The 25746-nt window shown below is 39.9% G+C and overlaps 1 protein-coding gene across 4 annotated transcripts in view; it reads left to right on the forward strand.

Moving 5' to 3' along the window:
• Nucleotides 1–9837, forward strand: part of NVL (nuclear VCP like) — a 79307-nt gene extending 69470 nt beyond the window's left edge. For 3 of the 4 annotated variants that reach the window (XM_010992698.3, XM_031438441.2, XM_031438442.2), the window contains exons 22-23: nt 2675–2745; nt 9511–9837. In XM_010992698.3, coding sequence (XP_010991000.1) covers nt 2675–2745; nt 9511–9555 — 116 coding nt within the window. In that variant the 3' untranslated portion in view covers nt 9556–9837. The other variant, XM_031438440.2, reaches the window with a different exon arrangement.
• Nucleotides 9838–25746: the final 15909 nt, after the last annotated feature.

The raw sequence follows: 25746 nt of genomic DNA on the forward strand, positions 1-25746 counted from the left end.
TTCTTCTGCCTTCTTAGAGAAGGGACTGCCATTTTTGAGAAAATGATCATTTCCTGGCATCTGTCATCTGTAATATTAAAACTGACATTTTTCTGGAATATTATGTAAACTTTGTGGCTGACAGCGTAGTACTAGCAAAGTTATTTGGTGCCTAACAAAAGGTATTCTCTCTTATCATCATATGCAAATACTTAGATTTAGGCAAGTGGTTCCACGCACTGTCTTCATCGTAAGTTTGGTCCATTTATCAATTCTGGAAAACCTTCTCACCTTTTGCTAAGGTGATACCTCCTTTCCTATTAAAATGTAATCTCAGTTGAAGAGCCTAGAAAACACACACACATTAGAAGTGAAAACTGAAATAACTTTCCATATACTTACACTTTTCCTTTCAAAACACAAAATCCATATATGTATTATGTGATGTGATTATTGTTACTGTGTGATGTGATTTGGCGCCATCTCAACAGCTTTGCACCATCCTTCACATTTGACAGTATCTTTGATTGTACTATTTGGGGATGTGTGCACAAAAAAGATTCATTTGTCATCTGCAGACCAGCCGTGCCAGTACAGGAATAGCCTCACTTGTCTTGGTACCTGAGACAGTTGTCTGATCAGCTGCAGTGTGTGGCCACCTTCCTCACAGTGCTGTCGAACACCTTCTTCAGCAAGACCCACCTTGTCCTCAAAACCTGTGCTTTCATCTGAAGTTCAAGTCTCTATTGATCCCCTTTTCTTCAGTAGGTTTCCAGAAAGATGTCTTTTTTGATTTTTATTCTTTTTTTTCTTTTCTCTTTTTCCTTTGGCTATGAATACTCTTAGAACTAACTTTTATTTACAGCTATAGCAGCACATGCTTAGCTTAGATTTGTCAGCACACATATATTAATTATGAAGTCCTGAGGTTTTTTTGTCATTTAAAGATTCAGTTATCTGAACTTCTTTTCTTGTAAACCATTTTAAGTTCTTTTGGAAGTGAGTGGGAAATAATTAGCAACATTAGAAAATCTTATTAAAAAAAAACCAAAAAACATGTCGTGGCAGCTGCCTGAGCACTGAATCTGATGATTGTCTTGTTTTGTCACTAAAAATTAACAGGCCTCTGTGTATGTGTTAGCTGCTATTAGTAATTCTGATTGGATGTTATTTTATAAACGTGTGTAACAGATTCTGACATCTCTGCTTTGCTCCAGTTTACATTTCTAGCTGCATGTCCTTCAGGGACTTTGCATTCATATTATACTAAACCAGAAATCAGTAATACCATCCAACTTCCATTTGATGTGTTCAGCTATACACTTTATTTTATTTTTAGGTAAATATATTACTATCTTAATATCTGTGTAGGGAGTTTACTATTTTAAGTATAAATTATCATCTTGTAAGTTGTCATATTAAAATTGTAAACCAAGCCTTATTTAACATTTAGTTATTTGATTTCTCTTACTATGTAATGGCGTAATCGTATAAAGAATTAAAATCCAGTGTTATGATATGCTCCATACATATTACATGACACCACAACTCCATAGCGTCTAATTATGTGTATGCGCTCTTAAATACAGTGGAATTTTACTTTCCATTCTCAGTTAAATTTGTTTGAATTGTCTTAAAAGCGAACAACTGTGGTTCTTCTTCATGAACGATGCTATTAAGTTAAAGCAAATAATGCACAGATTACAAAGGGTTATCTGTTTACAAGTGACAGGTCTCTTTGGATGGTACTGCATTAAAATCTGATGAGCAGAGGCTGGGAGAAATGGTATGTACCCTGGTCAGAGGGTACAAACTTCCTGCTATAAAGAAGAGTAAGTTTCTGAGGATCCTATGCACTAATTAACAGTACTGTGTTCCACACAGTTGACCCTTGAACGTCGTGGGTTTGAACTGTGTGGATCCACTTTCATGTGGATTTTTTTCAGTAAATACTTGGCTACTACACAATCCATGCTTGGGTGGATCCACAGATGTGGCACCGCAAGTTCAGAGGCCAACAATAAAGTTACACATGGATTTTTGACTGTGCCGAGGGTTGCCACTCCTAACCCTCACGTTGTTCAAGGGTCTGGTACTTCCAGGTTAGGAGAGTAGATCTTAAAAGTCATCATCCCCCACCCCCACCCCCAAAAAAAGGTAATCATGACGGGATGGAGGTGTTAGCTAATATTCTCATGGTAATAGTTTCATTTATATCACGCTTTACTCCTTAAACTTAAATATGTTATATGTCAACAATATCTCATTAAATCCAGGGGGTAAATAAGTAAATAAAAGATACACGGACTGTTCTTCTTTTTAAAGAATAAGAATCTCTCTAATTAAATATGGATAAACTTTTTTATATAATTTATCCCAAGATAAATTGTTTTGATTGCTAGGGATAAAAGATTGCACTAAAATGTATGGAACTATAAAATGTAAGCACTTTTGTAAAATTAAATATGATCAGGAATGTGTAAATTAAATGAAAAGGAAAAACGTCTAAAAAATATGATGAGCAGAATATATCTGGCTTGAATGTTGTTCTGAAAAAGGATAGAACCAATGTCTTCACTCATTTCCTGAGTGCTCCCCTTGAATGCTTCTTGGAAGTCTCACAAGAGAAACTAAGTTGTAAATCACAGTTAGCATACTGTACCCAGATCTGTATGTTTATGCGTTTGCTCCACAGGTGAACTCAAGATTAGTCAGAAGCACTTTGAAGAAGCTTTCAAGAAAGTAAAACCATCCATATCAAAAGAGGTAAGAAATGTTCTTAAAGGTATGAGAAAGAAGAGATTAGAATTGAGGCCAGTAGATGTGAACTCATGAAAACAAGTGAAACAGTTGCCTTTGTGAGAGTTCTTGAGAGATTTTAATTTTGAATGTTTTTAGAAACTAGGAGAAAATGACCTCTTGTGTCTGTTCTATCTCAGAACTTGTAATCAGTCTCATTCAAGTATTATTTGACCTGCTTCACTCTTTTTAACAAATAGTTTCTTATCTTTGACCTCAACTGCCCAAACTCAGCACTAGAGACTTAGCCATAGTTTCAGAAAATTAAAATTACCCTCATGATAAGGTCAGCTTAGAAGGGTTAAAAAAAAAAATCACTCTGACTTTTCCTATGTTGAGGAATTCTGTTTATAGTTATTTCCTGTTAAATGAAGGCAGTTACTTGACACTTACAAGGAGAGTTGGCAGGGGAGTGCCCAGCCCTAAGAAATGTCTGAACTGAACAGTGTTGTGATGAGTTTTGTTCACTTGAATATCTTTCATTTCCAGACTCCCAGAAGTATAATAGACCTTAGCCATGAGATCCCGTTTATTGACTATACTAAAACTTCCATTAAATCACTAGCCATTTATTACTCCAGACTCAGTATTTCTCGTTATGATTGTTGATTGAAAATTCTTGAAAGTCCAAGTTCAAACAGTTGTATGAGATGATTGCTGTGTTTCAGTGCCTCCAGTCTTGGTCTAAATGCTCTAAGTTAGTTGACCATCTTATCACTTTTGACTGAAATAACCAGTTAAGGGGTTTGAGCTGGTGGTGGGTTTTTTTGGACATATGACTTAACTCTTCTTCTGCTAGAGTAAAGTCATGTCTGCTGACCTGGACTGGGTTTTTTACCATATTTGAAGAAACAATAGTCTGCTTTGACCTCTCAGGCATTCTTGGATCCTAGAGGAAATGTTTTTATTTACATTTCTCTAATAAAATGGGCTTATTAATTAAAATCAGAAACAGTTTTACAGTTAATCTTACTGGCACTTTTCATTCTGATCACCAAGAGAGTAGTCATATAAGTGTCCTCCCAAAGATTTAGTCATTAAAAAAATCTTTTTTAATTGAAATTGTTTCTTACCTCCAGCCAGATTTTCGAGGCTTTTTAAGAATTGGGACATATTGGCATAGCTCCACATTAGCCACTCTCACCCTGTAACCTTACTTTTTTAAACTGAAATTTAAGTTACCCACAGTAATGCATAAATACAGTTCTGTAAGTTTTGACAGATGTAACCAGCACTGCAGTCACTAAGTAGAACGCGTCATCACTTCAGAAAGTTCCTTGTGTTCCTTTATGGTTTTCAAGTCCCTTTACAAACACTCCTCCAGGTAACCCCTGATCTGACTTCTGTCATCATACTCCGACTTTGCCTGTTTTAGAACTTTATGTAAATGGAATCATACAGTGTGTACTTATTTGTGTCCGGCTCCTTTTGCTCAGTGTAATGTTCTAGAGATTCATCCATGTTGTTGTGTTTTTCAGTAGTTTGATTCTTTCTCTTGCTGACTAGTTTTCCATTATATGAATATACCACAGTTTGCTTGTCCTTTGACTTGTCAGCAGACACTGGTTATGTCCAGTTTTGGGCTTTTATGAATAATGGTACTCTGAATATGTGTGTGTGAGAGAGGGAGAGAGAGAGAGAGAACGTGTGTTTTTATTTCTCTTGAGTAACTAACCAGGAGAAGAATTGCTGGGTCTCATGGTAAGTGTATGTTTAACTATAGGAGACTGCCAGCCTCCTTTTCACAGTGGCTGTAGTACCATTTTGCAATCTATGAGAGTTCCTGTTGGCCCTCTTTCTTACCAACACTTGAGTTTTGTCAGTCTTTTAATTTTTGCCATTCTACTAGATGTGAAATAGTATCCTGTTGTGGTTTAAATTTGTGTTTCCCTAATGACTGAAATGCTGAGCATTTTTTCATATGCTTATCAGTCATTTGGGTATCTTATTTTATATCCTCATCTTTTGCTCTTAAAAAATTGAGTTGTTTCTCTCTGTATTAAGTTGTATAATTTCTTACTTTATCTTGGATTGAAGTCTTTTATCAGATATGCTATTGAGGATATTTTCTCCTATTCTGTTACTTACCTTTTTATTTTCTAAAGGCATCTTTTGAAGGACATGAGTTTTTAATTTACATGAAGTCCAATTTATCATTTTTTTTTAATGGTTTGTGTGTTTCTGTTGTAAGGAATCGACTATCCTAAGTTAGCAAAAATTTTCTCCTTTGCTTTTTTGTAGTAGTTTTACAGCTTTAGCATTTACATTTAGATCTATGATCCATTTCAAACTAATTTTCTAAGTTTGATGTGAGGTTTAGAGGTCATGATTACTTTTTCCCATGCAGCTGTCTGGCCTTGTTTGTTGAAAAGACTTTACTTTCATTGAATTATCATGCCCTCTTTTTGAAAACCAGTTGATCATAGATGCATGAACCTATTTTGCACTCTTTATTCTGTTCCATTGATCTTTATATCCACTCTATGCTACTGTATCTTTTTCTGCCACTCTCTTGATTATTTTAGATATATTAATCTTGAAATCAGCTAGTATAAACCATCCAAATTTGTCCTTCTTTCTCCAAAATTATTTATGTCTAAATCTTAGGCTCTTTGCATTTCCATGTAAAATTTGCAGTCAGCTTATCAGTTTCTGCAGAAGCAGCCTGCTGGAATTCTGGATGGGATTGCACTGAATCTGCAGAAAAGTTGGGAGAGCAGACATCTTAAAAATATTGAGTTTCCCAATCCATGAACTTGTTACTAGTATATAGAAGTTCAGTATGTTTTTACATATTGACCTGGGATAGCTCATCATTTGTCACTCTTACTTTCTTTACCTCTAGAAAGATCACTTAGGTTTTCTAGAAACATGTTTGTTTGTATTTGCTTGTTGTAATGTTGAAAAGCTTCTATGTTTATTATTCAAGTAATTTTATTACAGTTGGGTACAAAAATGTCATGCAGAGTTTGAAAATTGCTTGACCTGTCCCTAAATTTGGCCATGTTTTCATCCTTGCAGCTGTGATATTTAAGGGTTAAATCTTTATTTTATCAGCTTTGCTTACTTTTCACAGGTAAATTTGAAACCAGCATATGTTATGTTTACTGGGGGCTCAGTCCCTTCTTTCTGGTTCTGGTCCTTCACTGTTCAAAGTGGTACAAAAGAGCCTCTTCCTTCTGATTTAGGAGAATTCAGCTGAAATTAAAGAAGCTGGATAGTCAAATAAAATCTATTTCAAAAGTCAAACCAAAGGAAAAACAAACCAAACCAAAAGAAAGATGTGACATTTGTTGAGATGCTTTTCTGAATGTAACATTGAGCAGCTCATTTATGTCACCTCTTTCTACTTTTAATATTATTATGCAAAATTATTTTAATGGATCTACTCTTTATTTTTTATTTTAATTTTTTTGTTTTGTTTTCAGAACTAGACAGGCACGAAAACTCCAAAAAGAAAGTCAAGCTGGGGTGGGGCCTAAAAAACACTAATATAGTTTTCAAAAGCCTCAGTAAAACATTGCAGTGAATTAACTGACGGAGAAATGGAACAGAATATAAAGTCCAGGAATGGACCCTAATATAATATGATATTGGAAATGCCTAATATGTAATGTTCCCCACCCGAGTGACAGAAAGAGGACTATTCAGTGAGTAATATTGGGACAACTGGGAAGCCATCTCAAAAAAGTTGAATTCATACTTTATACTGTATACCAGGATAAATTCCAAATGAGTCAAAGATTTAAGTATAAAAACTAAAACCATCAAAGTACTAGAAGAAAATAGGGAGACTTCTATAACCTGAGGTAGGGGTTCTTTTTTTACTCTGAACATAAAACCCAGCCACCATAAGTGAAAAGATTGAAGAATCTGATACATAAAAATTAAAATCTCTGCATTAAAACAATGTCATCAAAGAACAAGTGACCAACTAAAAAAAATATTTGTAGTTCATATCACAAAGGGCTAATCTCCTGCATGCATAAAGAATGACTAAAAACTGATAAGAAAAAGACCAATATCCCAATAGAAAAATAGAGAGTATGAACAGACCCTCACAGGAAAGGAAATTATCTTGTTAAACATATGGGGAATGTCTTAATTTATTGGTAATAAAAGAAAAGGAACTAAGATACCATTTTTTGCCTATCAGTTGACAAAAGTCTCAAAACTTGATCACACACACTGTTGGCCAGGATATGAGGAAACAGTTGCGATACATAGCTGATGAGGTATTGCTCATTATGGCCCTTTTAGATGGCTCAAATTATAATCACAACAAACATTGACCCAGCAACTCCTTTCTATGAATTTTTCCTCAGAAATACAGTTATTTATTTAAGGGAGCCTTGTAGATAATAGTAGCTAAACTCTAAATGATACAGTGAATTCTGATGTAACTACTCTGAAAAGGCTAAAGAATATCTCCTAAATATCTTGTTAAATAAAAAGAGTAGGAATCAAGTGTATGACATGCCACCATTTATATAAAAAAGAGGAAAAAATAATGAATATTAGTATTTGTATATGCAGAAGGAGGGTGCCTTGATGGGGGCAGGGTAGGAAAGAACCTTTTCCCACTTTATAACTTTATATATTTTTGAATCTTATAAACATTTTATGAATATTTCTTTGGGATAAGTGTATAGGAAAAGAATTGCCTCCCAACACTTGAAATGTTAGTGTGACCATGTGAGTGGTGATCACTTTGTAAGTGTACACCTGCAACTAGTATAAAGTTATATACCAGTTATACCTCAGATTAAAAAAAAAAAGTTTCTTAGGACTCACCAGTGAAGCCATCTGGTCCTGGACTTTTGTTTGTTGAGAGGTTTTTGATTACAGTCTTACTAGTAATCAGAAAAAAAATAGAATAAATGGTGGAGAAATTGATCTGCATCCCAGTGATTGCTGTGCTCTGTTCTAGCCGTCCTCAGTGTCACCTGAGGCCTTGAGTACAGATGTGAATGTCTGAATTCTGTACTTAAGTTTTGCCAAAAAGTGACAGCCACTGCTACTTCGAGTATTTAGCCATATAGAATATAATTTGGTTTTGTTTAAATAGTTTTTTTAAAAAATAACTTTGTTTTCAAAAAATTGAGCAGAAAGTACAGATTTCCCAAATACTGCCATATGCACACCCACCCACACCCGCACATACACACACACACCCCCATTTCCTTTACTATCCACATCCTGCACCAGGAATTTTACATTTGTTGAATCTACACTGACACATCATGATCACCCAATACTTTACATTAGGATTCATTATTTGTCTTGTACATTCTGTGGGATTTGACAAATGTATAATGACATATGTTCACCACTATCACATCATACAGAATAGTTTCACTGTCCTGTGTTCTACCTGTTCAACACTCCCTCAACTCCTGATATTTTTTACTGTCTCTATAGCTTTGCCTTTTCCAGAATATCATACAGTTGGAATCATTCAGTAGCCTTTTCAGATTGGCTTATTTCACAGCAGTATGCATTAAAAGTTCCTCCATGTTTTTTCATGGCTTGATCGTCTACTTCTTTTTAGCGCTAAATATTTCATTGTTAGGATGTCCCATTCACATACTGAAGGCCATCTTGGTTGCTTCCAAGTTTTGGCAATTATGAATAAAGCTGCTATAAACATTTGTGGACAGGTTTCTGTATGGACATACATTTTCAGGTGACTCTGGATCTTCTGGTAAGAGTGTTTAGTTTTGTAAGAAACTGCAAACTGTCTTCCAGAATGACTATACCATATTGCATTCCAACCAGCAATAAATGAGAATTCTTGTTGCTTCACATCGTCACCAAAATAAACAAATAAATAAAGTTAGTGTGACCACAGTGAGATTCCACTACACATCTATCAGACTGACTAAAATTTAAAAGACTGACAACACCAAGTGATAACAAGGATGTGAAGCAACTGGAACTCTCATACAGTGTTGCTGAAAGTGTACAATGATACAACCAAATGGAAAATGCTCTGGCAGTTTCTTATAGATATTATTATAGTGAAGAAGCCTCTGCTTCTGCCCCCCATTCCCATCTGGACCCAGTATAGTTTAGAATTTTGCTTTCCTGACTGATTAGGTATAGGCATAAGAATCTCTCAACATGACTTTTAGGGCAAACTTCAGTCAACAATTGTGAGAGTCCTGGGGCATTTCCTGTAAAAAGTGTAAGGAATATAGATGCCTGGAGGTGAGCTCAGCTCTCTTTGCTCGGGCTTCCATACCAAAGCACCACCCACTGGGCATTTTCTCCCAGCTCCAGAGATTAGATGCCCAAGATCAAGATGTTGGCTGGGAGTGGTTTCTTCTGAGACCTCTCTGCAGGTGACTGTCTTCTCCCTCTGTCTTTACAGGGTCTTCCCTCTGGGCATGTTTATGTCTTAATCTTCTCTTATCAAGACACCAAGTCCTACTGGATCTGTTAGAGCCCACCCTCTTGGCTTCATTTTAACTTAATCACCACTTTAAAGACCCTATGTCCAGGTCCCGGGTTCAATCCCCAGTACCTCCTCTAACAACAGATAAATAAGTAAACCTAATTACCTCCCCCCACCAAAAAAAAATTAAATTAAACTAAAGACCCTATGTCCAAATGCAGTCACATGCTGAGGTACCGGGGATTAGGACTTCAACAGATGAACTTCGGGGAACAGAGTTCAGCTCACATGAGACAGTGATCAGCACTGTGTTCTGTCTTCTCCCCTCCTCTCAGGATCAAGCGTTGTATGAAGCTCTGCAGTGGTCCCTCAGCGGGTGACTTCTCCAGCAGCAGGCCCTGGGGGAGTCCTGTGCATTGAGCTGACAGAGAAGCCCACGTGCTCTGAGCTGCCCACTTTCAACCTGACACGTAGTTTCACGTAAGCGTTTTATCCTCAAATTAATGAGGCCGATTCGGAGCTGAAGATTCTCCCCATCTGACCAGCTGTGTATGGAAACACCCTACCTCCTGTTCTAAGAAGAAGAAAATTTTTATAACTGTCAAAATAATAGAAATAAAATGATTTTTTTAAATAAAATGATTATTTTGGAACAGCCTCAACTGTACTATAGAAAAGTTGTAATTACAGTAAAAAGGTCGTTTTTCCCCCTGAACCATCTGCGAATAGTTGCCAGGGAGTCCCATCACCCCCAAATGTGCATTTAATGTATATTTTCTACGCACGAGGAGATTCCCCTCCGTGACCAACCATGGAAACGACATCAGCAGTGATAACTGCCGCCACCTAGTCATCAGGCTCCATTCAGGTTTTCCAGTTGTCCCAATAATGTTCTTGTAACAACAGGGTCTACTTTAGAATAAGCTGTGGCAACTAGTTGCTGTTTCTCTTTGGTTTCCTTAAAGTCTGGAACAGCTCCTGTCTTGACTTCCGACACTCCTCAAGGTTACAGGCCAGTTACTTTACAGAGTGGCCTCAGCGTGCGTTTGTCGGGTGTTTCCTCACATTAGACTCAGGCTGTGGGTCTTCAGCGGGGCTTTCATGAAGTGCCACGCTCCTCCCCGCTGCATCTTGTCCGTGGTGTGCAGCCTGGATTTGCCCCATTGCCGATTATGTTCATGTTGATTGCTTGATGAAGGTGCTTCTGCCAAGCTTCTTACACGGTGAAGTTACTCTTTTCCTTTGTAATTCATATGTATTTTGTGTGGAGGTACTTGGAAGCTATGTAAATGTTCCATTCCTCATCAAACTCAGGTGTCACTATTTTTTCAGTGTGTCGTCCATTACTGTCATTATATGATGTTCACGTTGTCCCAGGCCCGGCCGGTTGGGAGCCCCTTCATGCTGGCCTCTGTGTACCTTGGACAAGCCTCTGGCTGATATTTTCTGAGGGGCTTAATTTATGTCATGCTTTATCTCACTCCCCATTTTCAGTGCTGCTTACAGTGTATCCTGAGGTGGTCTAGACGGCTTTGGTTTCCTTTTTTTTTTTCTTTCAAAATTTCTACTCCACTTCACTCTCCAAAAATGTTGATGCTACCTTTAAAAATGTAATTGACAAAATGGAGAAAATATAAATAGATAAAAGTAAGTCGGGTAAATAAGACAGTCCTTTTGTTCAAGGAGCCCACAGAAGGACACAGACACCTAAAACAGAATCCCAGTGCCCACGGAGGGGCCGTGAAAAGGAGGGTGCTGCCCAACCCCAGAGGCAGGAACACCCAAAGCAAAAGCAAATCAGGATCATGTCCTCAGCTTAGATGATTAAAAATGAAAATTAAGTGAAATCACAAGTGTGGCCCTGGAGGTCTTAAATAGTTACTAAATTTGAGTAGTACTTTTGACTGTGCTTGATATCAGCCAAATCAAAAGAGAAACACAGTCTGGGTTTTTTTGTCTACTTTTTTTAGGTCTATACTGAACTTTCTAGTTTGGCTTAGGTAGTTTAGCTTAACCTAAACATAAAACGTAGAATGCATCAGAGATTAGACAGGCTGCATGTCCTCCCACTTTGCAAATCAGCTGTGATCCAGGTTGGACAGTAGACAGTTATTGGGCAGAAAGCCAACCAACCAATGTCACGGGTATTGCCAGCACTTCTCCATAAGGAAGGAAAGAGAACATGTTCTAAGCACGATCTGTGTGCTCAGTACGTTCTCTTTAATCCTCCCAACTCTTACTCCCCATACAATGGGGATCAGAGGGCACCCCCATTTTATCATGAAGAATAAGATTCAGAGTTTGTTCAGAGTCACCTGCTAATACTGAACAGTCTGAACTCTGGCCTACAGCTATGCAGCTTTTCTTTCTGATGAAAAATATCCAGTCCAGTGTTTAGAAACATCTGGAGTTATATCTTCTGTTCTAGCATTGTGAAAGATTCAGCAGTTTTAGTAAACGCTGTGTGCTAAGCACTGATAACATAACAGTGAACAAACTTGGAACTCGTTGCCTAATTTGGTAGGTGTGGCAGAAATAGCTAATTGTCCCACAATATCCAATCCCTCCCTCCTTCCTCTGAGTAGATCTGTGAGACCTATCTCACTAGTGTCAGCATTTTTTATTTTCAACTGATTTTACGAAATCAGGACAAAAATATTCAGTTAAACATGCAGGTGTTGCAGTTGTCTGACTTTGGGTCTTCTGCTAAGTTTCATGAGGAGGGGGTCCTGTTGGTCTTGTGTCCTCAGCATCCAGCCCAGTGCCTGAGTCACAGGAGGCACTTCATAAATGTTAAATGAATTATCTTTCTTAGACAACAAGACTGTCAAAATTAACTGCTGGCTGGTGCCCAGTGCCTCTGGATCCATGTGAGAACTCAAGATGTAGATTCATAGGTAACAGAAATCTAACTTTGTCATATGAAAAAAGATAATGGGACACGTGAAGAGCCTGTAACCCGTGGTTCCCACTCCGACGTACATACCCAACAGAAATGCATGCACCAAAACAGCAACAGAATTCATAATTGACCAAAACTGGAAACAACCCCAAAACCCATCAGCAATAGAAGAGATAAACATAGTGGTTTCACGCCCTAGAAGACTACACAGCGGTGACAAACTGTACACAACAGCACGGGTGATTCTCACAGATACTGAGTGGAAACAGCTAGACCAAAAATCTTGTGTGATTCTACTTATTAATGCATAAAATTCAAAAAGGTAACTAACCAATGCTGTTACAGAGTCAGGTTGATGGTTGCTATTGGAGGGCAGAGCCTGAAAGGAGCACAAAGTGGGGTGACCTCTGGGGCACTGGCCATGCCCCTCCCTGATCTGGTGATGGCTGCGTGGGCAGCTTTGCTTTCTGATGATCCACTGCGCCATATGCTTAGCACCACTCCTCTCTGCAAGTATGTTCGCTTCAGTTAAAAAGCTTTTTTAAAAAAGATTAAAATGAAATTTTTTTTCTGTAATTCCTGATTCTTCAACTGATTTTATAGTAAACATTTCAGAAATTAAAACCAATAGGAGTGAAAAAATGTTCTGTCTAATTTAGGAAGTTCTTCACTGAGATTTCCAGTCAAGATGGTGGACTAGTAGGACCACGAGCTCACCTCTCCTCATGACTGCAACAAAACCACAGCTGACTGCTAAACAGCCATGAGGGCAGGGGAGGGGGAAGACTGGAACCTGGCAAAAAAGATCTTCAACTGGAAACATAAAGAGGGAACCACAGTGAGACAGTAGGAGGGGCGTGGTCGTGATAGAATTGGGCCCCATACTCCCTGGGAGGGCGACCCACAAGCTGAAGAGTAAGTCACAGAAGCTCTCCCACAGAAGTGAGAGTTCTGAGCCCCACATCAGGCTCCCCAGCCCAGGGTTCCAGCAGTGAGAGGAGAAGACCCCAGAACATCTCGTTTTGAAGGCCAACAGGGCTTAACTCCAGGAACTCCGTGGGACTAGGGGAAACAGACTTCACTTTCTTGGAAAATGCACACAGAATCTTGCCTGAACCAGGGCCAAGGGCACAGGCAGTGACTTCATAGGAGCCTGGGCCAGACCTGCCTGCTGGTTTTGGAAGGTCTCCTGGAGAGGTAAGGGGCATCTGTGGCTCACCCTGGGGACATAAAAGCTGGTGGTGGACATTCAGGGAATGTTCACCCACATGAGCTTTCCTAGGGGCTGACCTCTTGCTTGGATCATTAACACAAAGACCTAGCCCCACTCAACACCTGTAGGTTTAAGTGCTGGGAAGCCTCAGCCACACAACATACTGAATGGGAACACAGCGCCACCCATCAGCAGACTTCCTAGCCCACCTCTAGACACACCCCCGAGACACAGCCCTACTCACCAGAGGGCCAGGACCAAGCTTCAGCCAGCAGCGGGCACGCAACAATTCCTCCTGCCAGGAAACCTGCACAAGCCTCTAGTCCAGCCTCACCCACTAGGGTGCAGGTACCAGAAGTAAGAAAATAACAGTCCCAAAGCCTGTGAAAGGAATCCGCAAACCCAGGCCAGACTCTATCCTGGGACCAGCTGGACCCTGGCCCTTGGGTGATGAGAGAGGAGTGCACTGCCGGGATGGGACACAGGACGTCTCCCACAGAGAGCCACTTCTCCAAGGTTGAGAAACGTAACTAACCTACTTAAAAATACAAATAGAAATTTAGACAATATAAGAAGGCAGAGGAATATGTTCCAGTCAAAGGCACAAAAAATCCCAGAAAAAGAAATAAGTGATGAGATAGGCAAACTATCCAAGAAAGAGTTTAGAGTAATGATTGTGAAGATATTCAGAAAACTCAGGAGGAGAATAGCTGCACAGAGTGAAGCTTTTAGCAAAGAGTTAGAAAATATAAATGGTAACCCAAACAGAGTTGACGAATACAATCACTGAAATGAGTAATACACTAGAAGGAACCAAGAACAGACTGAATGAGGCAGAACGGATCAGTGCGCTAGAAGACAGATTAGTGGAAATCACTATGCAGAACAGAAAAAAGAATGAAAAGAAATGAGGACAGTTTAAGGGACCTCTGTGACAATATGAAGAGCACTAATATTTGCAAGATAGGGGTTCCAGAAAGAGAAGAGAGAAAGGAACTGAGAAAATATTTGAAGAGAGAATAGCTGAAAAATTCCCTAACTTGGGAAAGGAAGCAGTCACGTGCTGGCCAACAAAGCAAGCCTGAGTAAAATTAAGAAAATTGAAATCACACTAAGCGTCTTTTCCAACCATGCACTGAAGTTAGAAATCAAGTACAAGAAAAAAAAAAAACTGCAAAACCTGCAAACACGTGGAGGCCAAACAATATGCTATTAAACAAGCAGTGGATCACTGAAGAAATCAATCAAGAGAAAATCAAAAATATTTTGAGACAAATGAAGGCAAAAATACAACGATCCAAAATCTCTGGGACACAGCAAAAGCAGCTCTAAGAGGGACATTTATAGCAATACAGGCTTACCTCAGGAAACAGGAAAAGTCTCACATAAACAACTAAACTTATACCTAAAGCAACTAGAGGAAGAAGAATAAACAAAACCCAAAGTTACTGGAAGGAAAGAAATCATGAAGACTGAAGCAGAAATAAATAAAAAAGAGACCGAAAAAAAAATAGAAAAGATCAATGAAACTAAAAGCTGGCTCTTTGAAAAGATAAACAAAATTGATAAACCTTTAGTCAGACTCATCAAGAAAAAAACAGAGGGCCCAAATTAATAAAATCAGGAATGAAAAAGGAGAAGTCAAAACCAACACCACAGAAATACAAGGGATCATAAGAGGCTACTGTGAGCGACTATATGCCAACAAAAAGGACAACCTAGAAGAAATGGACAATTTCTTAGAAAGGTACAGTTTGCCAAGACTGAATCAGGAAGAAATAGAAAACATGAATAGACCAATTACCAGCACTGAAATTGAATCAGTAATTTTAAAACTCCCAACAAACAAAAGTCCAGGACCAGGTGGCTTCACAGGTGAATTCTACCAAACATTTAGAGAAGAGTTAACATCTATCCTTCTGAAACTATTCCAAAAAATTGCAGAGGAAGGAACACTTTGGAACGCATTCTATGAGGCCACCATCACCCTGACAACAAAACCAAAGATATCACAAAAAAAGAAAATTACAGGCCAATATTACTTATGAATATAGATGCAAAAATCCTCAACAAAATACTAGCAGATTGACTCCAACAATGCGTTAAAAGGATCATACACTATGATCAAGTGGGATTTATCCCAGGATGCAAGGATTTTTTCAGTATCTGCAAACCAATCAATGTGATACACCACATTAACAAATTGGAGGAAAAAAAACATATGATCACCTCAATAGATGCAGGAAAAGCTTTTGATAAAATTCAACATCCGTTTATAATAAAAACTCTCCAGAAAGTGGGCATAGATGGAACATACCTCAACATAATAAAGGCCATATATGACAAACCCACAGCTAACATCATACTTAATGGGAAAAGCTAAAAAATTTCCTCTAAGATCAGAAACAAGACAAGGATGCCCACTCTAGCCACTTTTATTCAGCGTGGAAGTTCTAGCCATAGCAATCAGGGAAGAAACTGAAATAAAAGAAATCCAAATCAGAAAAGAAAAAGTAAAACTGTCACTGTTTGCAGATGAAATGATACCATACATTAAAAAAAACCCTAAAGAAGCTACCAGAAAACTACTAGAGCTCACCAATGAATTTGGTAAAGTTGCAGCATAAAAAATTAAGATACAGAAATCAGTTGCATTTCTATAACTAATAACAAAATAGCAGAAAAAGAAATTAAGAAAACAGCCCCATTTACCACTGCACCAAAAGGAATAAAATATCTAGGCATAAACCTGCCCAAGGAGGCAAAGGACCTGTACTCCAAAAACTATAAGACACTGATGTTAAGAAATTGAAGACAACATAAACAGATGGAAAGATATGCCTGTTCTTGGATTGGAAGAATCAATATTGTTAAAATGGCCATACTGCCCAAAGCAATATACAGATTCAATGCAATCCCTATCAGATTACCAATGACATGTTTCACAGAGCTGGAACAAAAATGTTAACATTTATATGAAAACAGAAAAGACCCCAAATAGCCAAAACAGTCATCTTGAAAAAGGAGAACAAGGCTGGGGGAATCATGCTCCCTGACTTCAGATTATACTACAAAGCTGTGGTCATTAAAACAATATAGTTCTGGCACAAAAACAGACACATAGATCAATGGAACAGGATAGAAAGTCTAGAAATAAACCCACACACTTATGGTCAATTAATCTACAACAAAGGAGGCTAGTATATACAATGGAGAAAAGACAGTCTCTTCAACAAGTGGTTCTGGGAAAACCAGACAGCTACTGGTAAAAGACTGAAATTAGTACATTCTCTAACATCATATACAAAAATAAACTAAAAATGGATTTAAGACTCAAATGTAACCAGATACGAACTATAAAATGCCTAGAGGAAACATGGGCAGAACACTCTTTGACATAAATCCCAGCAATGTTTTTTTTGAACCAGCTCCTACAGTAATGGAAATAAAGCAAAAAAACAAATGGGATCTAATTAAACTTAAAAGCTTTTGCATAGCTAAGTGTACCATCAACAAAACAAAAAGACAACCTGCAGAATGGGAGAAGATATTTGCAAATGATGTGAATGAAAATGGACTAATTTCCAAAATATACAAACAGCTCATCCGGCTTAATATCAAAAAAAAAAAGAGTAACCCAATCACAAAATGGGCAGAAGACCTAAGTAGATGTCTCTTCAAAGAAGACATCCAAATGGGCAACATGAAAATATGCTCAACATTACTAATTGTTAGAGAAATGCAAATCAGAACTACAATGAGAGTTCATCTTATACCAGTCAGAATGGCCATCATTAAAAAGTTTACAAATGATAAATGCTGGAGAGGGTGCAGAGAAAAAGGAACCCTCCTACACTGTTGGTGGGAATGTAAATTGGTGCAGCCACCATGGAGGACAGTATGGAGGTTCCTTAAAAAGCTAAAAATAAATTTACCATATGATCCAGCAATCCCACTCCTGGGGCATGTATCCAGAAAAAATGTAACTCAAAAGATACATGCATCCCACTGTTCACAGCAGCAGCACTATTTACAACAGTCAAGACAAGGCAACAGCCTAAATGTCCATCGACAGATGACTGGATAAAGAAGATACGGTATATTTATACAATGGAATACTACTCAGCCATAAAAAAGAATAAAATAATGCCATTCGCAGCAACATGGATGGACCTAGAGATCGTCATACTAAGTGAAGTAAGCCAGAAAGAGAAAGAAAAATACCATATGATATCACTTATATGGGGAATCTAAAAAAAAAAGACATAAATGAACTTAGTTACAAAACAGAAACAGACTCACAGACATAGATAGAAAACAAACTTATGGTTACCAGAGGATAAAGGGGGTGGGAGGGGATAAATTGGGAGTTTGAAATTTGCACCTCTTAGGGAGTTGATGGAAATGTTAGGTATCTTAATTTTGATCGTGGTTTCATAGGTGTATACATTTATCAAAATTTATCAAATTGTACATCTGAAATATGTGTAGTTTACTGTATAGGAATTATTCCACAATAAAATTGCTTAAGAAAACAATAAGAGTATCAGTATTGAAAATGTGAGTTACTTAAAAGAGAAGAAGTGCATAGCTTGCTCAAGGATGAGCCAGCCACCATTTCCTCCTGCTTTTTCCCCTGGAGCCCGAGGCACTTTGCTCACACTGTCCTCCCATCTGGTTAGTGGTGAGAAAATAAGGTTGAAGAGGAGAGTGGGAGCAAATGTTGTTATTTAAATTAGTCCAACACTAATACCCTTCTCTCCTCCTGGGAGAATATGAGCTTCAGGGATGTGTACAGCCATCAAGGTTGTCCAGACAAGAGCTACCTTCTAGAATGCTTCCTTAGGTAGCAGGTTGACCATGCAGTCTGTTTCCACTGTAGGGAAGCCTTGCCCGGGAGGAACTCGGCAAAGTTCGTTCCAAAGAATTCTTTCTCAGGTGTGGAGATAAATGGTCCCCGTTATGTCACAGCCAAGGACATTATATTTTCGAAGACCACAGTCAGTCTCAGGATGGAAAACTCTGAGTTCACTAGCTTCCTGTGCCCCTCTGTCTGAACACCTACTCCTCCTCCCACAGACCCACCATCCTCAGTTCTTCTGATCGGTAATCAGTCAGTTATTACTTAGAAATGTTTGTTCTCACAGACACTGACCTAATTCAAGCTGTTATCACCTTTCATATATTTACTTTGGCTTCCTGTTAATCTCCTGTTCCAATCTCTTATACCTTAGCGCCAAGGTTGCCTTTCCAAAATACTAATTAGTCATTCACTTAGCTTAACGACTGTCTACAGCCTAAACTCATTGGTTTAATTATACATTACAGATTACTTTGTAATCTGACATCAACCCCCTCCTTTGGCACCTGTCCTGCCCCCTTTCCCCTGACTGGATTGACTGCCCTTCCTGTGAAACACCGTGTTCTTTCCCATCTCAGCCTTTGCTCACGGTGTTCCCACTACCCGGCACGCCTCCTCCCTCCACCCAAACCCACAGGGCTCACTTCGGGGCTTGGACTAACCTTTCTTGAAAAGACCTGCCCAATCCCTCACTCTGCTTTCTGCTCAACCTGTGCTCTCTGCTGACCTGGACTGTGGCACTCAGGCTCTCTGCTGAAGGACCAGACTGAGATTCTAAAAGGCAGAGTCCCTACTCATTTTTGCATCGATAGCACTCGACACGTAACAAAGTAACTTGTTAATTGCACGACTGAATCCCTTTGTGGCACAAGGCACAGTTAACACTGGGGACGTTTGGTGGAGATTTTGTTGTTTCCACCCCAGAATCTATCAATCTGGGACTTCATGGCTCATGGCTCCCTGAAGAGAAATCAGCAAAGCTTTGGGGGTGGGGCGTCCTCTGGTATTTAGTTACTGCTGGTCAGATGTCCTTTAGCAATACTTCTCTGTGGCTAAGGAACCCCTGAGTGTGCTCAAGGTGTTCAAAAGAAACTGTTTTTAAGAGCTTGGCCTACACAAGCATTCGCTGAAGCAGAAAGCTTTAAGGAGGAGATTATATATATTTATTACAACCAAAATTCTAATTACCTCCTTCTTTGCACAGACAGGAAAACCTGCCCTCCTACTCTGGCTGATGGTGAGTGAGCCACGTAAATGGACAATGGGTCTTCCTCACAGATTCCAGGAAGTTTTGCAGGCTTGTACTTTCTCAAAACTAATACTGCAGAAAGCTAAATGAATTTCACAATAACCGAGGCCTCTAGAACTGGCTGTACTAGGCGAGGGAAACAGCTTAGTTCTGGGAATTGTATAAGGAAGTCCTTTTTTTAAAAAAAAAAGCCCTATCTGAAAAGGGCGTCAAAAGCAAGTTAATTAGTTCAACAAACACTTTTTGAGCATCTACTTGATGTCTCCTTTTCTTCAATTGCCTCCTGTATTATTCTCAGCTCACTAAGATCTTGGATGTTGAAGCAGCAGTTAGATTCTCTAACCCTTTAATGCCAAACTCGGTTTGTAGTCCAGCTCAGGTTCACTTATGAAAAATGAAATTTTGGGGGAAGAGTAACAGTTCAGTTGTAGAGCAAATGCTTAGCATGCACAACGTCCTGGGTTCAATCCCCAGTACTTCCATTAAAAAAATTATTTTTTAAAATCTTTAAAAAATGAAATTATTTGTGCCACCTTAATTTTGCATCTTGCATGGCACAGGTTTGGAGCATCAGTGCTTTAACACAATGTCACAGGCTTTGTTGTTGCTAGCAGCATGGGATAGGGGAGGAAGGGGAAGGTAGGCTTATAAACTATATTCCTAATGTATCAAAACTGAGACATTGGGAGTTTGAGATTTGCAGATACTACTATATATAAATAGACAAACAACAAGTTTATACAGTTATAGCACAGGGAACTATATTCAATATCTTGTAGTAGCTTATAGTGAAAAAGAATATGAAAATGAATATATGTATGTACATGTATGACTGAAACATTATGCTGTACACCAGAAACTGACACATTGTAAACTAACTATACTTCAATAAAAAATTAAAAATTAAAGAAATCTGAGACATAAAGTATCTTCATTTTATATTTGAGAAAACTGAGGCTCAGAGAGGTTCAACAACTTGCCTTGATCACACAGCTAACAAGCAGCATCTAGGAATTCAAACTGGAGACTGTCTTAACTCTAAAGCCTTTGTCCTTCTACATCCTAGGGGCTTTTGGGGCAGGAAATGGACTTGAGTGTCATGTCCCCTGGGAAACTCCCAAAATGCTTTCTAAGTCATTAACTAGTGTTAATTGTAATAATAGTCATCTGTATTAAATAGTGAATAACATTTTTTTAAAAATTTGAACTCAAGCAACTACTATCAGAAACAGAGTTTCTGTGACAGAGTTTACACAGTTGCTACACAGTAAACTCTGAAGTTGTGACAAACAGACAAGCTTTTAAATGACTGTAGGGTCTTTCTGAGGAGATAATTGTTTTTCAAGCTCTAGACTGCAAAATGTAGCCACAAAGGTAAAAATGAGAACAGTGAGGGTACAGCTGAATGTGTGATTTAACTACTTATGGAAATTTTCAAATATATATATAAAATAGTACTCCGTTAAAACCAAATGAAATTGCCATTTTTGTAGGTCAAACAGATCAAATGTCGCAGTGTCATCATGGTTCAACCAAACAGACTGATTCCCTCAAGTGCCCCATCACCCATCTTCCCAAGTGATCAGCTCACAGCCAATCTCTTTCTATTTCTTCCCTTACTACTCCTCACCCTGGATTATTTTGAAGAAAATCTGAGGCAACCTATCATTTAATCCATATATATTTTAAATAGTGATTTTTAGGGCTGGGGTACAGCTCAGCGATAGAACTCATGCTTAGCATGCATGAGCCTGGGTTCAATCCCCAGTACTTACATTAAAAACAAACAAAAAAAGCCTGTGACTTAAATGGATAAGGTGGAGGTAAAGAAATAGCTATTTTATTGTCTAGCCTCGGGAGTAAAGGATTTAAGAAAACGGGCAAATCTTTAATTCTAGGGCCATTAAAGAATGCTCATGTCCCTCCTTAGGGATAATCAGAAGCCAGTGTTCAAACTGTGTTTTCCTTTTCATTCTTTTTTTTTAATGGAGGCACTGGGGATTGAACCCAGGACCTTGTGCATGCTAGGCACACGCTCTACAAATTGTGTTTTCAAATCCTGTTGAATTCTGGGGAACAATGGGTATTTCCCCACATTGTAAGGGAGCTGAGGTCCTCCAGCAGCATTACCATTTGGGTTTATTTTGCAAAATATTACCTACAGTTTAGTTACCTCTTTTTCAAGACTACTGAATCGTAATGCTACAAAAGCCCTTTGAATCCTCTGTCAGTGTTTCTCAACTCTGAATGACACAAAAAAATCAAGTGAGGCTTTTAAAAACTATGCCACCTGGGCCCCACTGCAGACCTAGTGAACCGGAGTCCCAGAGTGGGGTTGGGGAACTGCAGCTCGTTCAGTCTCCCCAGGTGATTTTTTAAAATTTAAGTATAATCGACATACAAAATTATATTAGTTTCAGGGGTACAACACAGGGCTTTGACGTTTATATACATATGAATCGATCACCACAATGTCTAGTAACCGTCTGTCACCATACAAAGTTATTACAATATTATCGACTAGATTCCATTCTGTATCGAGGTGAATTACATGACCAGGTAAAACTTGAGTCACGTTAAACGGAGAGAAAGCAAAAGTGAGACCAGCAAGCGCTGGCTTCCTGCCAGCATTGACTCACTGAGCAGAAGAGGTGGAGTGCAGTCCAGACATGCCTGTCTCCCCTCCTCAAGGTGAAGGCTGTGGGGAGTTACTAGCCAGTTGACGCCTTTGGTTCCACGCTTTCCCCATCTCCTTCCTTCCCTTCCCCTGCAGCCAAGTCCAGCCAGCTGGCTGGTGGGTGAACTGACACATGACAATTAAAATTTGCTCCGGTGAAACCTCACAGGCTCCTTTTTTCCGCTACAGAAGAGCAGAAGAGAGGCATTTGAGGTTGAGAGGCCGTGCCGACTGGCCCCGGGTAGGGAGCGAGGAGTGATTAGCAGCAAAGGGGATAAGAGACCAAGGCCAGGAACATGTGTAACAAAGCCGGGGAAAAAAAAAAGGGGGGGGGGGAAGACTTCCGGATTTACTTTAGGTCTCCAATTGTGAAGGACTGAGGATTTGTTTTCACTGGGGACCTGTAGCAGGTTCAGACGGCAGATTAAAGTCAAGCCAAGTTCATTTCAGGTGAGCCTAATAATTTTAATTAGCATCAGGGCACAATAAATACTATGGACTCTGCAGTCCATAGTCCACTCATAACTTGAAATTAGAAACTGAAAGGCAGTAATGTAAATGGGAGGAGAGAATTCATTAATTCATTCAACAAATATTTCTGGACTGGCAACAGGGAGCAGGTTCAGTGCTGGTTGCAGGCAAAGTCCCTCACCGGAGTGCCTCTCTCCCCTCTGGGGGGTGCACGGCAGAGTCAGTAAATCCAAGGACTTACATGCGTATGCGCACACATATCAAGCAGAACAAGTGGTGAGTGCTGCGAAGAAAAGGAAGGGGCTGGTGAGGGCCATCTCTGTGCCACTGTCCCTTAACATCCTACTACTTTTTCATCAGAACCATACAAAACACAGTGACACCTGGTCAGCCTCTCCCTGGTGGACGGGAGGCCCCCTCTGCTATTTTCAAGCCTTGTAACAGACCAGGTTAGTGATTTGGTGGTGCCTCTGTCCTGCTCACTGTCCAGGGTAGGATGTCGCTGCATTGCTCCTGTCACAAGCTCCATCTGTGGCATCGATGGCCCGTAACCTCTGCAGAGGAGGGGGTGTGCAGAGCCATCAGCATAGCCACACTCCTGGTGGTCTCACGGGTCCTTACCTCAAGGCTGAGGGACAGCGGCAGTTTGTGAGCCACCTGCCTGCCCACGTTTTAACTGATTCACTTCTCACAGCAGCCCTGGGAGGGAGGTGTGCAGATGACGGAACTAGCCCACGGCCAGAAAGAGGCAGAGTCTGGGCAAGTCTTATCCACTGAAAACCCCTTTCTTTAAGACAACAAAGCACAATTATGAAAAGTTCAAATGTCTAGGGTTTAAATGACGCCCCAAGTGTAGTCACAAGGCAAAAAACAGTGACTCAGGAAGGAGGGAGGACTTAAATGCTCTTAAGTGCTGGCTGTGGGTTTGCACAATAGAGGATTAAGTGAAAGGAGCCAGGATAGAATGACCAACTCAGGTGTGGAGAGCAGTTTAACACACACGTGTGTGGGTAACTTTGTTCCTTTATTTTTCTGTTGCTAAAGGAATTTGGAGAAATTTACAGAAAGATAGATGAGTCATCCATAGTCCTGCTTCTCAGAGACCACTGCTGTTAACAGTTGTCAAATATCTGCCTGGTCAGATGGCTTGGGCTGATTTTTGTCCCTGATCAGATGTCAACATCAGCTCCCCATGAAGCAGGTCTTACTGGGTTTCTGTCCTGTCCTTCCAAATTACCCACCTTCATTCCTACAATGATAGACTCCCAGAGGTAAGAGAGTCCTATGGCGACACCTGACCCCAAGGTCCAGGGGCCAGAATCCTTTTGCTTTATCTCTGACTGAGAGGCACCATGAAGTAAGAAACAGCTGCAGGGAAGGGCACCTCACAGCTTTGCAGGCTAGCCCAGGTTTTTCTCGGGCCATTCTGATTGTCGGCTCGAGCCTGACCCAAGGCTCCAGGTGAGGTCTGATCCTTAACACAGCACGCTGGGTGGGTAACCCAAATTGCATTGTTTTTTTTTGGTTTTTTTTTTTTTTTTTGTCTTTCAAGCCATCTTCCTTGCAGTCAGTAAAAAAAATCTGAGATGTTTCCTCCATGAGCTGCTTGATATCATCTGTCTCAGTCAGCTCTGGCCGCCGTAACAAAATAGCACCAACCAGGGGGCTTAAACAATGCATTTATTTCTCACAGTTCTGGAGGCTGGAAGTCCAAAATCAAGGTGCCAGCCAGGTAGGTTTCATTCTGAGACCTCTTCTCTTGACCTGTAGGAGTCCTGAGACCTGGTCACTGGAAAATCAATACTCAAGGTCCTGCTGCTGGTCACGGGAAAATCAATATTTGAGAGGCAAGTGTTGGTAGAAATAGAAAACATTGCTTTTAATCAGAAAGTCAGCATTCTGGGTGGGGAGACAATAGACTCATGCCTCCAAAACCAACTCCAAAAATTCTGCGTAGCCATGAAAGTTTTTAAAAGGAAAAGGGGAGTTACTCTCAGTTAATCACCGAGATAGGGAATCAGACTCATTGCCATCGCCCACTGGCACAGGCTCATGACTCCTTGTGATCTTTCTTTAGATGCTGTCTGGTTCAGACAGTTTGTTTGCCACATTAGTGAAGGAGAAGATAGGGTAGAGATCTGATTATCTGTTAATGACTTGTTCTTCACTTTCACTTCTTTGCTCTACAGAAAGAACCAACAGGTTAGGCAAGGTATTGTGTGATTAAAAGATTTGAAAGGTGTGCTTGGGCCAGAGAAGAGTAGAGCATGGGGGAGTCTGGTTTAAGGTTAGTTACAATATAGCTCTGCTGAAGTGACAAGACAGAAGGGGTCTCCTGTAGAGAGCTCTTTCCTGCCAAAATCCCCACTTGTCAGAACATCATTCCATTTCTATGGGATCATGGGTGAAGGTCCGTCTTCTGTAACTTCACACTGACCTAGGGGCCTGTATTCTTAGGATGCAAGATGTCAACATGTGTCTGTAGCATCTCTTTGCTGACAATTTTAGTTGCTCACTTACATATTTGGGCAGAACAAGCTACAATTACTTTGATGCCCACAAAGACAGAGATTATGATGAGCAATAATGTTGATCCCGTTCTCCTGGGACCTGTCCTTGGACTTGTGCCAGCCACAGACTTGGTGCTGCTCAAGATGGAGCAGCTCATGCGGAGGCTGCTGTCTGGTCATCATGTGGTTAGCTTTTACAGTGTCTGTAAAACAACTCAGGAATGTGCCTCAGACACTGAAGGACTCTGTGACTTTATTGTCCTAATCATTAACTGTTTGAGCCTGCTCTTTTGTGACTCAGGGAGGCCTGAGGGATTTCAGCTTTTCTACAAACAAGAGGCAGGGGACGTGGAGAGGCCTTTGTACTTGAGGGGGGCCCTGCAGGGTTCTGCTCGGTTCCATAACCTCTTCCTCGTGTGTGTATAGAGAGGAAGCTCTGGTCTCTCTTCTCATAAAGGCACTAATCCCATCATGGCACCCCCCACACCATGACCTCATCTAAACTTCCCAAAGTCCCCAGCACCTAATGCCATCACATTGGGGGTTAGGGCCTCAACATACGAATGTTGGGGATTGCAAACATTTGGTCCATAGCACTGTGCCAGTTCCCCCAACCATGAATGATTTGTGAGCCAACCCTCTTCATCAGAAAGGGATGACTTTTGGAAGGTCTGTAAAGTGAGCGCTG

The sequence above is a fragment of the Camelus dromedarius genome, chromosome 21 (genome assembly GCF_036321535.1).
Source record: "Camelus dromedarius isolate mCamDro1 chromosome 21, mCamDro1.pat, whole genome shotgun sequence".
NCBI lineage: Eukaryota > Metazoa > Chordata > Mammalia > Artiodactyla > Camelidae > Camelus > Camelus dromedarius.